This window comes from Anopheles aquasalis, chromosome 2 (genome assembly GCF_943734665.1).
Source record: "Anopheles aquasalis chromosome 2, idAnoAquaMG_Q_19, whole genome shotgun sequence".
NCBI classification, from domain to species: Eukaryota; Metazoa; Arthropoda; class Insecta; order Diptera; family Culicidae; genus Anopheles; species Anopheles aquasalis.
This window is the reverse complement of record NC_064877.1, coordinates 65,718,147-65,734,774: the sequence shown is the minus strand read 5'-3', so window position 1 is coordinate 65,734,774 and position 16,628 is coordinate 65,718,147. Positions and strand designations below refer to the sequence as shown.

The 16,628-nt window shown below is 46.7% G+C and overlaps 2 protein-coding genes across 7 annotated transcripts in view; both read left to right on the top strand.

Annotated features, from left to right (window-relative positions):
* The first annotated feature begins 9,698 nt into the window (after positions 1-9,698).
* Positions 9,699-10,716, top strand: LOC126569219 (fibroleukin-like). The gene has a single exon (XM_050226162.1). The coding sequence runs from the start codon at positions 9,730-9,732 to the stop codon at positions 10,711-10,713; it is 984 nt and encodes a 327-aa protein (XP_050082119.1). The 5' UTR covers positions 9,699-9,729; the 3' UTR covers positions 10,714-10,716.
* A 1,410-nt stretch (positions 10,717-12,126) lies between these two features.
* Positions 12,127-16,628, top strand: part of LOC126570440 (probable G-protein coupled receptor 158) — a 49,821-nt gene continuing 45,319 nt past the window's right edge. For 5 of the 6 annotated variants that reach the window (XM_050228186.1, XM_050228185.1, XM_050228184.1 and 2 more), the window contains exons 1-2: positions 12,127-12,157; positions 13,760-13,933. In XM_050228186.1, the coding sequence (XP_050084143.1) occupies positions 13,921-13,933 (13 nt within the window). In that variant the 5' untranslated portion in view covers positions 12,127-12,157; positions 13,760-13,920. The other variant, XM_050228183.1, reaches the window with a different exon arrangement.

Below are 16,628 nucleotides of genomic sequence, written 5' to 3'. Positions count from 1 at the left end.
CTCCCCCAACTAACCGCGATTCACGATCACAGCAAACCACTGAACGAACTGAAGCGAGCGATCACGTCGATGCACTTGCGTCGCGTAAACTGCTATCTTAAAGAACGCGCGTGACGAAACGTGTGACCGTTTAGCGCACGAACGTGAAGCGTGTGGCACGCTGATGCCACTAGCTTCGCACCGGATCGAGTCTTGCGATCATCTGATCACGCGAACGAACGGACGCGATCGTGGACCCAACGAACGAACTGAGGAGAGTAGAGTTTTCCCGACCGACCAGCGCAACTCTCTCCCCGTTTCTCATTCTCACCTTATGCTCTCGCGCACCGCGCACAACGGAAGCGATCGTGAAGCATCAAAACATAACCCCGGTATGATGCTGTCGGTGGCTGTGACCGAGACGGTTCGCGAGACGCGTGCTCCGAAGGGAGACGAAAATGATGGGAAAAGGTAACCGAGTAAGAGATTAGATAGCGTGACCAGAGAGAGAGAGAGAGAGAGAGAGGAAGAGAGGGTGTATTAGTTATTGATTAGACGATCGTGTGAGCGAAGGAAATCCAGCCGTGGACATCGGCATTCGGTGACTTCAGAAGCACTAGCACATCGCTGAAGTTTCAATTCGATTGATATTCGTCTTCGAGAAATCATTTTCAGAATGAATCGCTTCAACGCATATAAATGATTTTCTTAGTCGCGACATTTACATTCGCGATCGCGAATCGATCGCTGCTCCGCGACCTTTACGTCAACCGGTCAACCGGGACCGGACTCGGTGTCTTTTGGTGTTCTGCGCGCGCTGAGATGGCAAACTCCGTAAACCGGATACCGGGAGCTTTCGCTGTGTCGCTGTGGAACCGAGGTAATCAAAGCGACAAATTGCTGCTCGCCATCCATTCTGACCAGAACGGGTTAGCTCGAAATCAAACAACACATAATTCAACCGCGTGTCACATCAATGTTCGTACCACCACCACCAGCACCATCGCCACCACCAAAGCTGGCTCGCGGAAAGGAGGATTGGCCTAAGAACGGCATATTTACAGTGGCCATTCAATCATTGCATTGATCCGCATATAAGGGTACACCCGGTGCCAGTGCCATGACAAGGACAAATGCGATGCGATCGAGCCGAGAAGATGGGGATTTGTTTGATAGAAATAACGGAAGCTGCTTACATGCGTAACTCTTTGTCAGGATTGTAGTCAAGGAAAAAAACATAACTTTGAAGGGGAAATTGTGATTTCTTATGTCTAGATAGCGAGTTTTTATGGTCATTTCGATTCCAATGAAGCTCTTACCGTTGCGACGAAGTATTGCTCTGCATGCCCTACCGTCTACTAAAAGGTCTGATAAATTGTGGCAGTTAGATTTGCATCATAAAGCGTTTCCCAGTTCAGCTGCATGGTCCGCCGAAACCATACTCCATTTGATCTAATTCAAAGCACGTGTTCAACATTATTTCTTCATGCAAACAATGATAAGCAACCGCATTTCTCATTAAGTGTATAGAAAATGTGCTGCAATGTGACTGCATTTTCAACACTGCGATTGCTGGATGCAATAAAGTTTTTGAATGAGCTCATCATGTGGTTTTGTATAAATAAATGCCAAGCAAGCAAAAAGTATTTTATGCAAATTTATCGGTCAGAAAGTTTATGCTCCTTCTCTAAGCGGTCCGGCTTGCGCATACTCTATATAATGGCATTATACTTGGAGAATGGAACCTTTGTTTTAGAAGGTAACGTAAGATTTGCAGATATTAACCAAGCGAAACAATTGAATTAAATGAGGCCTCATTTCGTAGTAAAGCCATAAAAGATTGTCGTTCACCTATTCAGGAAATGAGTATAGAATGCCAAATTCAAGCCCGAAGTACCTTGCCCTCTTTCCTGAGATCTGTTTACATACAGCTGATAGACCATCATACCATCCACTGTCAGTAATATTATTCAAATACTTTTCGAGATTCTTCGTTTATATTTTATTGCGTTTAAGACCGCCAAAAGGAATGCCGCCTTTTCAGGGTGATTTGTGACAAAGATCCCTCAGCGATCCACGATTCGACTCGCAAGAACGAGGTTGATGTGCGCAGAGCATGAATAATGAATGGTTCGATTGCAATTGCAAATTTCATTTTAATTTTATCACCAATTAGTCCCCGATGTCACATTCCAACTTTCGGCGGCTGGTGGACGGTGTCCAGAAGAAATAGTTCCACTGCCCCGGGGCGATAATCTGCCATAAAACATTGTCCACATTCCTGCCTTTGCTTTGCGATGTTGCTGCTGCCCAGAAGACCAGTCGCATTCGCATTCGGTGACGAAAAATCACAGAAGACGCGACGCGAGCGATGGCGACAGGGGACTTTCAACACTTCCGTCGCGATCGCGAGACGTTTGCGGAGAAAGAAAGGGAGGAAGTGGGAGAGAAGCAGCTGATGGATGGTTTTGGTGTTGGGTCCGAAATTAATTCGTAATAACTGACAACGACGGCGAGCTTGGCCCTTGGTCATCACCTTGTGCCGGCAGTGACCTGGGAACTGTTTAATCTCAAACGCTTCGAGCTCCGGTTTCACCTTCAACGACTGACGACGGTTTGCCCCTCACCCCTCGAAAAAATGCCATCCATCCGCCCCAAACCGGACACGGACACCGGACCGGATGATCTGTTTTTCCCTTTCCTGGTTCCATTTTTCTTCCCCTCTTGTCCATTTACATTGTTACATATTTTTTTCCCTTCTTTCCTTAGCCACGCATTCCGTGGTTCCATTCGAACACAAACAGAGAGCTGTTTCGTTTCGAAGTCTTTTTGAAAAAGATAACCTTCAGCCGAACCAAAAAAAAATGGCGTTACATCCCCCAAAATCCTCCGCAACTAACCCCCAAGACGCATTCGGGCGTCGTCAAATGAATTGAAGTTGATAAAAAGTTGAAAGTTGAGCGATAAACCGCCGAATACCCGGACAAAGGGGAGGGAGGGAGAATGCGAAACACTGAAGGCACCAAACATACACATTCGCGATCGCCAGCACCACGAAAGCAGGGAGACCCCGAAAAGGTTGGTTAAGGAGTTTTCGACCCGTAGCACGTCTTCCTTGCACACACAGCGAGAGAGAGGGAGTTGCTTGCCGTCGAGTGTCGATTGAATCATTTCGGGCCGCCGGAGGCCACTGGCGAGAGGGGTCTGCAGTATCATCGAGGATAATTTATGACCGAATTACGCACCTTATTACAGGCATAATTTATGCCGCTGACGCATAAATTAGAGCGAGCTTCCGAGGCCGGGATTGCCGGGATCGTACGAAGGTTCGCGCGCGCGCGCGTTGAAACAAAACATTCCGAGGTAAAGCTGTTGTACCAGACCCGAGACCTCACTGGACAGTGGGATTTCGGTTTTCGGTTTGACCTCTCTTCGGCTTTGCTCCGACACCGGCCGGATCCGATGAGCTGCCGGTAATCTAATCGAAGCTTCTCTGATTGTTGGCGACGCTGCCATGGCTGTGCCGCTGTGCTAATGACAATGTCCCTCGGTCACGACGAAACCGATCTCCGTTCCGAGGTGAGAAGGCGATGATGTTGAGCGGTAGCAATTGCCGGTGCCGCAGTCTCTCGTAGTGGAAATTATATTCATTGTATTTTTAGGAATCATCAATTTGACAACTTGTGTCAATTGGTGAATGACATGTCGAATAGTCAGCACAGACAGAATTAATCGAAATAGTTGAGCAACTCCATCACTGCCGGCCACCGTTTCATTTCACCTGCCATGTTCCGGGTCCCAAAAAACCACCCTCGGCTCGCAGGTGTAGGCCGGCTCCGGCCGTCCGTTCACGGCACCAGCGCTAATCGTATTACCACTGTCCGTACACCGTAACGCATTGGGAATCATCGTTCGAAGCATCGTTCGCAGGCTGCAGGGGGAAAAAAGGTCCGTTCCACATTATCTCCTGATCGTGTACGATGTTGAAAGAAAGCCCTGGCCCTGGCCCTGGCCCTAGCGAGATCATCCGGTTCTACCTTCGTAAAGAACTCCATCAGAAAGAACGGCGTCCGGCGAGCAGCGTTCACAATGTTCTCCATGAAATGCACGAAAACGTGATGATGCTGTTGCTGCTGCTCATGAAAGACAAACTACTTGAACGATCGCGCGTGTGCTTTGATGGCCAGTGCTACCCGCGATTCGGTGGCGGATCATTAAAGCAAACTGTCCACCGCACTTTTACACCTCGCGCATCCCAGTGCTGGCTAGTGGGTGCAGCACGCACACGGGGAGAAGGTTTGGGGGGGTAACTAGCCCCGACTCCAGACCAGACCAGACCAGACGCAGACAACGGCCGAACCCGGTGGAACGCGCCTGTGTTTGGTAGCTAAATGATTGTTGGTTTTCGTGGTCGGTTAGATTGAAAATAGATTTTACAATGGGAAGCATAATTATGCTGCTCGTCGTTCTATTTCGCTTTTTTTTCTCCCTTCATCTTTCCCTCATAAAACGTTCCTTTGGCTGATGGGATGAGCGCAAAAAGGGGGGTGGTGAGTACACGGTGGAGTATCCGATTGTGCTCGGAACCCGGGGCTCGAGCTCCGGCTCCGGCTCTTTTGTCGAGCCCCGGTTGGAAAGTGCAAATCACTTGCGTTAATAACAGGCGTTGCGTTGGCAGGGGCCGTCGACGCCACGGAACGGTAGTAAAACCACAAATGGCTGTCGAAATTATGGGCTCGATCCGCGCGGGCGCGCGCTCGAGAAGTTCGGGTACTTGCTGCTGGTGGTTTCCGCCACGCGATCGCGATGTTATGGAACTCGCCGAAAATCTATCAAGCAAACACCCAAAACATTACTTGCTCATTAATTGATTGAAGCAGGTAGCGTCTGTGGTCGATTTGTTAAACCGACAAATCACGTAGTTTTTGCACAAAATCAATTCTTTTTTATGCATTTTCAATGGCAGTGATCATGTCTGTTCAAACTGTATTCCATACCTGAACTGTCCTTGTAAAACTTTTATCAAATGTCTTTTCCAGAGCCGTAATCTCTTATTGTAGGCGTATTTTTGCAGCTTAACGTTTGAGTAAATGAGCAAATAAACTGACTATTGAATATGTATTTAACGAATGTATTACTTCGGTTAGGAATTTTCTGGTCGAAGCTTTTATAGCACGTTCATTCAGTTAGATTTGCACTTTAAATAGGGATCTAATTCAATTTCTGTGTCGAATTTGCATTTGACTCTTTCATAGCAGTATCTACAATCAGCCAGAAGCAACATTTGATTATTTTGGATTATGTGACAACTTATGCCGATTGATCGCGTTTAAACAATTCAATATAGTTCTCAAACCGGATATGCATTAAATGCGAACATGCATCTGAGGAATAAATATTCATGTGTTCTGTTAAAAAATAAAGCGGTTGGCATAGGTATTGAACAAAGGTCGAATTGATAACTTGCAAATAGTTCATAGGTCAAATGGATAAAAGGCAGGGTTTTTGTTTATTGCTTGAAGCAGAATTTTTTATTGAGCAATGGATTCTTCTCAATTTCTAACATCTGTTCTTGTGTTAATAGAAACAAACATCGTACGTATGTTACCAAAAGTAACAAAGCGTAAACGCTGTCGATTCAATCTTGCTGCCTTTCTCCGCTCCGGGCGTAACAGCCGCCGAATTATGCCGATGCCGATTGATGACACGATAGCCTGCCGCCAAACTAGCCCACACTCTTAACGCATCCTAACGAAGGTAATCGCAGCGTATCATCAGCATCATAAAAACCGTCATCACCTACTTCACACGCCGCACGACTTGCAAGTGTCATCGAGCTGACTGGGAAATGTCATCTGTGTAAAATGCCATCGCACTCGCCATGCCTTGCGACGACGCTCGACGTATGCAAAGCAACACAACGCGCCACCACGGCCAATGATGACGCGACCTGCACTACACAGGTGTGAACATCCACGGGAACATCTTGTTTTTCTCCTCTAACGTCTTGTCGCGCATCCCCTTGCGGAACACCCACCGATCGTGATCTTGGAATAAATAATACGATCGAAATCGCGCCCACCGATCGTTGCGGGCAGTATAAGGCCCATATTTGAAAGGAAAGGGGCAATCATCATACATGTCGCTTGCGGGCACGCGTATGGGCGGGCTGGCCGCCTGCGAGTGTGGCGTGCATATTTATCCGGAACGTGTAGATCGATCGCGATAATCGGAACCGCTTTGTGCCGCTGCGGAACCGCGACAGAGGCGCAACGCATCGTATTCATTCATCTGTCCAATGGAACCTTCCTCTCTCTCTCTCTCGTTTGCATAGCGTGTGTTTTGTTTTATTTTCTTTCGTTCGATGGTCAACTGCAAATCGGCTGTTATGTGGGATTTGTATGTTCTTTGGCGCCATCGGTGCTTTCCGGTATTCTTATTCGCAATCGTATTCTAGAAGAGCGCTCGCGAATGGCTGTAATCTTTCTGTACCATTCTTGAACTATCACGACACAAAAGGCATTCGAGAGTAAACAGTTTAGCATCGACATTAACATGCATTTTGAACTGGACTAGCCTTCTTGTTCTAGACACAGTTTTCCACGTTTCGCGAGCAACTTCCACCCTTCAGTCGATGTACGATCGCAGCTGTCCTATCCTACGGACCGTGCCAAAAGAAATGAATGAATGAATAAATGAATGAAACCGTCCTACCCTGCCCAGACGCCACTGTCTGTCTTTTCGCTTCTTTCTTTTCTAAAAGCACACAGCAGCCCCCTTTTTGCCCCTTTGGTTGCGAAAGTGCTTTGCGTTGCCATCTGCTAGTGACGCCAAGAGCGAGAATGGCAGGAAAATAATGTAAAACAAACGATGCGCTGTCGGAACATGGGAAAACGTGCTCGCGATTCAAACCCATTAACATACAACGGGGCAGAACAAACTCCCGCCACGCTGCCATCGGAATCCATTGCTCGATAGGAACCTGTGCGCGTACGGAAAAGGAAAGCCGAGTTGTCGCTTCCAGTGCGAACTGCTGAAAGTAGGAAAGTTGGCTGATCGGTAGAATATTCAAATATCTAGAGCTGCTTCGTACATTTGCTTGCTTCAAAATAGTCAATATCAGGTCGAAGTTCCATGTAAAGAGTTTCAATAACTTTTTTTGATTAACCTCGTGTACCTTCTTGGATGTGATTACCACGAACTTCGGTACATCGTCCATCTGGGGAGAAGACTCACACTTTTCGCCAAATGATGAACCTTTCTAGAGTATTTTCTGTGATTTTTAGATCATTCGAACATTTAATGATTAACAATTGACAAGATATCGAGCACCAAAGCCGATTACTAAACGATTAATGGATTACTTTTAATAAGAACATGGCTATTTTAGTTATTTCACAAACCGGACATCTTACATTCAATATAAATAACGACCTTGCGAACCTCCTTTTCATTCAAAGCTATACAGTTTTATTTGCATCAAAGGGATTATAATTAAATGTTATTCGAGCAATCTGCACCACATCTCACTTTGCACCAGTATCTACTTTGCCGGACGAATCATCATTTTTGAATATTCCAAACCTTCGTAGTTGTCATGAAAACGATACCAGAAGCATGCCTTAACATTATTGCCTCTTATGTACCGTCCATTCAAATTCGCATCGCCGCAATGTTTGTACCACCAGCCACCCTCATGCTTTTGGGCACAATGTGCAGCACTGGCCACGTCATTGTCTCGGTCCTTGGTCGAAAACTTCATTCCCTCCTGTGTTCTCATCGAGTCACTGGCGCTTCCAACATATCTTCCAAGTGTTTTAAGTTCATATTGGTCAGCTTCACTCCCGATCTCAAATTCGCCGTACCAAGCATAAGCGTTAAGCTCCGTATAGTCTCTCACATGAACGTACAATTCATGGGGCGTAGCAGACGTAAGCTGGTGCAATTTTTCGAGACCGATCCAAAACTCTTTCTGAGTGTCTCCGAATCCATCGCGATATTCGGTCCAATTGCGATAAAAGTCTACCGATCCATCGAACCGCAATTGAATCAAAAGCCATCCACCGCCTAGCTTTTCTTGATCGCAGTGCCCCAGAAACGGTTCACTTTCATTGTTGATTCGGATCAAATAGTACCCTGAGATATTCGACGGTACTTCCCTACATGAAGAGTAGAACGGTTGTTTACTGTTGGCTGGTGGATTGTCTGGAGTAACATCCGGTACAGCTACGACATTATCCGCATTTGCTGATCTGTAAGAGGAGTAGATTCAAATATGTAGAGATCATTTTGATAGTTGGATACGTATCGTCCGCAGATCTAACCCGGTCAGCGAAATGTCACTTCCTACGGTGACTGCGGGCTCGATGTGGTCAGCATTTTGGTCGCTCGCAACCAAACAGATTGCTGCACAAAACACGAACAAACAGGCACCAAACTTCATAACTAAAGAGGCGAGTCCACTATCACCAACAGTGTCTACCATGAGACAAAACAAAATGTTACCTCCGAATGATTTCGAGGAATGTTTTATACTGAATCTACTGAGTCAGAACCAGATTGTCGTAGAAAGGGAGAATTCGTAAACAAAACAAGAAGCCAACCATGATAACGTACAGACTAAGGTGATAATACATTCCCCTTCTTTGGAGCTTGGCTAATCTGGACTTGAGTGATCCTTGTCCTTGCGATTTCAGCATCATTGTGGAATTAAAGCGTCAAAGTGGAGTCATAGGTTAAGAGTTCAGATTGACTAAACGCTGTGTACGCTACGTACATCGGATTTGATTTGATAAGGAAATTGGATTTGATAAGGAAAGAAGCGAGTAACAAAACGCAGGAAGTACTCCAGCATGTTGCTCTGAGAGAGTGTCAGAGATTCAAGGATGAAACAGCTCCCAATGACTTCGCGCAGCATAAACGGTCGATTGTGTAGCAGCATCAATCTGGTGATAAGAGCACAGGCAGAAATTGCTACTAACAACTTCAGACGATTGCGATGAGGTCAACCGGCACAGTCAGCTAGAAACAGGTTTCTTCCTTTCATCTGATGATTGGAATTCTTTAAGCGATTTGCATGGAACGTATAAATCTTCTGTTGATGTGTGTTTTAAATATAATCTAATGCATGTTACTTTAAGCATTGCTCGAGGTTCTTATCACCTAAATAGAAGCCGCATCAGCATAGTACCACCAATGACTGAACAGACAGAATGTAAGGATGGTATTTAAACCATCTCGAACGCAAATTGTGGTTGATTAGTAGGTATTGAAAAGTGTGTTAACTAATTATTGGGTGGGTGGTCAAAATTGATCAATGCTGCATCCCAATAGCCTTATCCCATCCTTGAAAGCCAAAAAACCTGATATGAATTTGAATTCTTCGCGAGCTTTACTCAAACAGTGTTTGTTTTGCAGCGTTGTGTACGAAAAACTATGCCAGCTGCTGGTTTTGCTTTTGTTTGCACATTAGCAGGGGAAGGAAGGAGGTACTTATCGCGCAAATAGAGCTCTCATCGCAGTAGCAGCTGCTAGCAAGGCGGCGCAACATTGCAGAGTTGGCTTATCAGCCGGAATGGTTACAAGTACTCAACGCATAACTGTGATTGTGGCTCAACTGATATGTGTGCTTGTTCATTCTATTCGTGGAGTCTAAGTGAATCAGTACCAAGCGTTCCTGCGAGTAGTTCTGTAGCATCAAATTGATTAAAAACCCGATTGACTCGGCATGCTGCAAGTTGCGTTTCAAAAATGAAGCTGCTCGTTTATTGTTTCGTGTTTGGTGCGGTTTTATATGTTGACGCAAGTGATGGTGTCCGTGAGACGGAGGATGCTGTCAATCATTCAACCAACGGGACGCCAGGAAACGGGATAGAGATGATCCTAAACAAGCTTGATGTTGTGGTTGACAAGCTGCAGAAGTTGGAAGACAAAGTAAAGAAAATGGAGAATGATATTCATGAGCATCGGTCCACCTTCGAAAAGAGCCAAAAAGACATCTATGCTGCGGTTCATAAGCTCCAGTATGATGTCGCATTTAATTTAACCGAGATCCAAAATCGAAACCAGGAGCAGATCCCACTTCATAAACTCGGTCAGCCTATCTTTTCCTCGTGTAAGGATGTGCCATCGAATGTCTCGGACACCTATACGATCCGTACAGAGAGTGATAGTGAACCGTTCAAAGTGTATTGTGAACAGTATAAGTTTGGAGGAGGATGGATAGTGTTCCAGTACCGCCACGACGGGTCACTGAACTTTTATCAGAATTGGAATGAGTTCCGGGATGGATTTGGCGATCTACAAAAAGAGCACTGGCTAGGCCTTGAAAAAATCCATCAGATAACGAAGCGACAAAGACATGAATTGGTTATTGAAATGAAGGATTTTAATGGAACGTACAAGTTTGCGCGATATGATGCGTTCGAAATCGGTAGTGAGAAGGAGCAGTACATTTTGAAGTCGGTTGGAACGTACAATGGAACTGCAGGTGATGAAATGCGGTATCATAACGGGAAGAAGTTCTCGACGAAGGATCGGGATAACGATGACAAACCCTACCAGAACTGTGCCCGTTCTCGTGAAGGTGCCTGGTGGCACGGAAGATGTAACGATGCAAATTTAAACGGTCGCTACATAAATGCTGACGATGGAAAATCAATGTCTTGGTTTCCATTCAATTCCAATTGGCAAGGATTGAGTTTCTCGAGAATGATGATCAGGGAGCTGGAGTAGAGTTGTTTGGGCGCATAAATGGTACTACATCTACCACAATAAAAACGCAATGTTTTCAACGAATGTCAGCAAATGTGCTTTGAGGGAAGGTGTTTTTTCGTTACGTAAGCATAAAGAACTAAGCATCCGAAACATGAAATTATATGGAATTCACCAGGTCGCTGATTATGTGTTTTTTGTCGAAAGAGAAGGAATGAAACATGATCTTCACTCCCAAAATGTTGTTAAAATAATCCTAATTTTAGCTCTAGCATGAGTTTCGAACCAACAATTAATGACACAATACCCGATTTGTGATTGCCAGCAAGGATGTATCATTCGTGGGCCGTAGTCTTCTCTTCCTCTTCAATGCATTGCATTCTTCGCCGTAAACAAAGCGACACAAAACAAACCCCAAAACTAGACAAAAACATAAGTCAAATCCGTGTTCCGCCGTTCTCGGTACGTCATTCGTTTTGTTTTCGATTCGCGGCTCATTCGCCAGCGTAACGCTAGCGACCATGGTGACAGAATGAGAGATGATTGTAGGTTATCATCATCGAGAGACATTCGCATCGATTGGCAACCGTGCGTCGTGGTAGTATCGTCATCGATCGGCTTGTCTGCTCGCGGTGTAGCCGGCGCGTGTCAGGAGCAACGACAACACAACGACGAAAGACAGTTACATTGCAACCGATGTTCTCAAGTGAGCTACCTGGCTTCGGAGATGCTGCGCGCGCACTCCGCTCCAGAAAACGAGAGAGGGAGAGAGAGAGAGAGAAATGGAACGCTCTAAGGACGCTATAAGGAAATATGGAACATCGCCCATCATCATCATCATTACCGAGCATGATTTGAACTTGATTGAGAATAGAGAAAAGAAAGCCTATGCTCTATTTATGTCAAAATACAGTGTTTTATCAAACAAAGTACGCAAACATACTCAAGAAAATGTTTAATTGAGACAAACGTTTGCAATTCCCTGACAACGGACGATGATTTTCCTCGATGCGATGGAAATGATTAGTCTCAATAAAGGGTTCTGTCGTTCCGTTAAAACCCTAATATTTCCGCTGTTAGTATGCCCCCTGCGTACTGGTGAGTATCCTCTGTGTGGTGTTCCCGTTGCACTTGTACGACCAGACACCAATCGCAACCCAACCCAACTGGTGGGTGCCCTGATGCTCACCCGCACCACTTGTACTCTGTTCTGCTGTCACGACTACAGCCACGCGACGATGAGCAACGGACGGACGGACCGACCATATGATTATGCTGAGCGCAGGGTGCGTGGTAGTAGTATCTCCGGCCGGCCGAAGCCGATTCCGATTCCGATTCGGAACGGAACGGAACGTCCGAAGAGAAAATTTTCTTTCCCATCCATTTTCCCCATTTCAAGCACGATTTTCACCGACACCGTCAGTTGAGGTTCGCTGTCCACTGAAGAAGGATCCCTTGCCGTGCGGTTAGTAACCAGGTTGTGTCCGTTTTGTGTCGCGTGCGCTGGAGTGAAACCGTACCTGTGGTGGTCCATCACGCTATTCCTCCCGTGCCCCCACCGTTGAAAGGGGTGGGTGGTATGAAGTGACGCTGGGTGATGGTGGTGCAACGCTGGGCGTACCACCGTGGACGGGCAGTTTCCGTGACTGTTCCATTTGCACCCCTTTGTGCTCGTTCGTTCTCCAACCATAATGCTCGATTTTACTGCCTTATTATGGGATTCGCGGTTGTTGTTCAAGCGTTTGCTTGAAGCATAAAATATGCCCTTCCGGAAACCCGTCCGTCACTGAAGAGATCCGTTTTTATTGTGCACTTCGTGGCAAGGATTTGTGAAGTTCGTTGTAACACATTATTGTGCCGATGAGTTTATTCCAATCAATCGCTGTTTATGTTGGCGCCATTAGCATAAACTAATCATCGTTGAGGGTGATGTCTGATGAAGAGCGTATCAATAACGCGCAAAATTGAGAAAATGTTACACTTACAGAAGTTTTATTAATCTTCGCATGATGGAACACATTAATAATGGAGATTAATTGAAGAAGCAGCGTTCAGTATCGAGAGCAGATTCATATGTTTCCCATAAAGTTTGGTCCACACGCCCCATCGTATGTGCTAGATTGTCAAGCTGAGTCACAGAGAGAGAGAGAGAGAGAGAGAGAGAGAGAGAGAGAGAAAGAGAGAGAGAGAGAGAAAAAGAGAGAGAGAGAGAGAGAGAGAGAAAGAGAGGGTAAATGTTAAAATTAAAGCGTGAGAGTAAAAGATAGTCGTAGAGGAAAAGTGAGAGAATCAAATGGAGTAAGCGAGATGAGAAAAAAGCAAAAGGGAAAAAGATAGAGAGAGAGCAAGAGAGCAAGAGAGAGAGAGTGCGTGTTCCGGGCTTCCGGGATATAGAATTCCCCGTCCAACAAAGGTCCCGTGGAGCAAACGCTGAAAACCCCTTTTCCACGGGTTTTCCTGCCAAACAGCAAAGGATACATGGTGGAAGTGCCTTCGCGGAGTGCAGAGGGTGTAGCAGGCGACGAAAAGCGGGACTCTCAGCGAACGAGCGAGCAGCATTGACGAAGGATCTTACCCCGAATGCTTGGTGTCTGTGCCTGGCGTGCCTTTGTGTGCTTCCGCGTGTCTTCGTGTGTATGTGAATTTGTCCTAAGCGTTTGTGTGACTGTGTGTGTCTATGTAAGTGTGCTTCACTCGCTCGCACAAGTGCTTAAATCGTAATCAATCGAGCAAAAAGTTTAAGGATTCGTCGCCTAAAGGACGCCCAAACCACCGTTCATAACCTAAGGCGACTTTGGTCCGCCGATTCCCGGACACCCGGAAACCCCCAAGTGCTGTTTCCGGGGTTTGTTTGCCTGCATCTCTAGTACAACGACCGCGGTGGCAAAAGAGTCTCCGTTGGAGTGAGAAGCACTGAGTCGGGGAGCAAAAGTTCGCCAACTTCCTCAGTGAACCGTTCCTTGACACGGATTCGGCGTGTTGCTCCTCCAGGAAGGTGTTGCTGTTTGGACAGTTCAGTTCTGACGTGCTCGGGAGCGTGCTAAACCCGTTTTTCACCCTTCCACAGCTATCACAGTGACTTTGCCTTGGCAGGTAACGCCGTGTACGCCGACGCAGCATTCGGCAAAAGATATTAGTGTAGTGTGTAGTGTAGCCATGTGCAGCGCCCGGGATCCACCAAGAGAGCGCATTCGGATTACGTCTAGTTGCGGCACATTGAAGGAATGAATGGAGACGCCAGGTACGGTGCAATTTTCTTCATTATTTGCCTTCGTTTATGCCCATTAAACGGTTTGACAATATATATAGAATGCCGTATGTACTTTTACGTCTCAAACTGTGTCATTAAAGCCATTAGATTGTGTACTATGCGTGCTAAAGAAAACTATAAATTCATTTCCAATCAATCAGGACGTGCAGCGTGCAATCAAGGTTTTCGCATGATGTGAAGTAGTCTTCTCCGCCTCGCGGCAGTCTATTAATCCAAGCAAAGCGCCAGCACCACCAAGAAAGTTCGTTTATTCGGGCTTAGCTCGAGCTCATCATTTATGACACATCATCAAACATTATCAACCATTTTGATGAACCGCTCTTCCCGTTGGTGGCACCGTTTAGCATGCTTTTATGAGTCTTTTGACATGCTCTCGAGCAGGCCCATATCAGCCCATTTTAGTTCCTTAAGTGACGACCTTCAAGAACGCCGAAGCAGGGCCCCCTCCCCACCCACTTCCTCGGGAAGATGCTTTTACTAACGCTTATGAGAAAGAGAGAGGAGAGACCACGGAACGGAAGCACCGACATCGTAATGGTGGCCCACTAATGGTAGGCATCATCCGGAACATTACCTTGCCCAAAGGAGCACCCAATCGATCGATCGATCGATCGACATCCTGTGGCAATGGAACGGTTGCATATCCCATCGCTGTGACTATTGATCGTACACAATCGGCACAAGGCACGCCCGGCCCGGTTGGCCACCACTTTATCAAATATTAACGCCACACCTAATGAGCGCTTGATTGAGTGAGTTGAGCTCGGCTCGGCATGGCTGTGGGTTGGGATAGGCTACAAATTGAATTCGTAACACTTTCGACCTGTGGTAACGAGCTCAGCAGAGGCACTCGATTGTATCTAGTGGACAAGATTGTTATTGTTCGATTAGCGTGAGGCCACGAGTTGAGCCTCTGAAGGTCCTGTGCAAGATATCCTATCATTACCATTGAGATAGTTGCCGGCATATTCGTATTTCGAGAACAGTTTCGTCGAACAATCGGTATCGATGTGTTGCTTTATGCTTGCGAAGGCCGATACCCCGAGTAATCGAATGTCAACATATGTCGCCCAGCTGGCCAGTGATTCCTCTTTCCTGCTGGCTACGCAATCTCGTGTTTCGAATGGCGTACATTTGGTTGAACATGTTCGTTCTCCCAAAGCAGCAAAGCGGAACTATGCCTCACGTCGTTAATCTAACCACACTCGAGGCTGACGTTAGGATGAGAAACACATAAAGATAAACAAGAGGCAGCTCAGAGTGTGGAGAGGAAGAAATCGATCGTTTCGCAAACGGAGCACCGACCAGACTCTGCTGCTGCTCTCGTCTCGCCTTCGTCATTGTGCGATCGGATTAATGAACAATAATCCACTTATCCATGTTTCGAGCTCGAACCTTCGAGCTGGCACCGTGTGCAGTGCAGTGTACCATTTTCTTCTCATTTACGCTCCACGCCTGGCGAACCATGCCCACGCACAAACACCACCAGCGGGACGGTTCCGGAAATCAATATGTTTCTCAACGGCACCGAGCTGCTTGGCTTCCGTTCCGAATCCGAGGGCCCGCCGGAAATGCCCAGCCAGCGACAATGCTATGGCTCTGTAGCGAGCGAATCGAAACCTATCTGCAATCCGCTGGAGAAGCAAAACCCACCCACTGGATGACAGGTCAAAGCAAAGGGAAAGTCCTGGGCTAATCATACAGCTTCGCACGCCCTTTGAGCGTCTGTGTGCCTGTGTCCACGAGCAACTGACGCCACGGAGCGCCTGAGGATTACTTGGCTCAAGAGCTACACTCGAAGTGTCCACGCGAGGACAAGGGAGCCAACGGGCTGACGCGGGTGAGGTGTGCTTGGCAACCGAAAATCACGATGCTTGCCCGAGGACACTCGTTCATATTTCTCATCGACAGGCACCGTGGGTGGTTCGCACCGCACCCTCCACGCCATTCTGCCGTTCTGCCTACGAGTAGTAGCTCCTCGCAGCAGCATCCTCCGTAGGTTCGCCATTTCGCGTGAACGGAGCCGAACGGAGCGTTCTTCAGAAAATATTACATGGCAAAGAGCGAAAAACAACAAAATGAAAGACATCCACTCGTAGACGCCAAGAGGAGCAGCTAGGAGATATGTATTTCCATTAGATTTTGTGGAATTTCATCTTTGGTTTTGCGCAGCGACTGACTGCCAGTCCCCTGCCTCGTGCCAACCCTAGCTGAGCGTACTGAAGAGCGGCACAATTTGGAATACGAACGAGAGATGTTCTGTGCAAAAAAAAAAGTGGAGTGCCTCCCTGCCAGGCGCATGTTTTTAAGGCGAATGCCAGAAAAATGGCAGAAACCTTCGCTGGAGGTTGCTGCTCCGCTTGTTTGTTTCGCTCGATGAACAGCCTCGCTCCCCCACGCAAAAGAAGCATCGCCTTGATTTAGTATGCATTAATGGAATCAAATATTTATCTGATCCAAAAAACATTGAAATGGTTAACTAGAAGCTGATGAAAAGGTCTTTCTCGACATTCGAGACCGAGATTTCGAGCGAACAACCGACGAAGCGAAGGGTTTCAATTTCAAAGGTCACGCAGCCTACGAGCCGAAGGCTTTGGGCACGCCGGTTTCTCAAAGGACGACGCCGTCCCGACGTCTGCGAAGACTTTCTTTCGTAACACATTTA

Coding starts and splice junctions, on each gene's coding strand:
- LOC126569219 (XM_050226162.1), top strand. CDS start 9,730: ATGAAGCTGCTCGTTTATTGTTTCGTGTTTGGTGCGGTTTTATATGTT.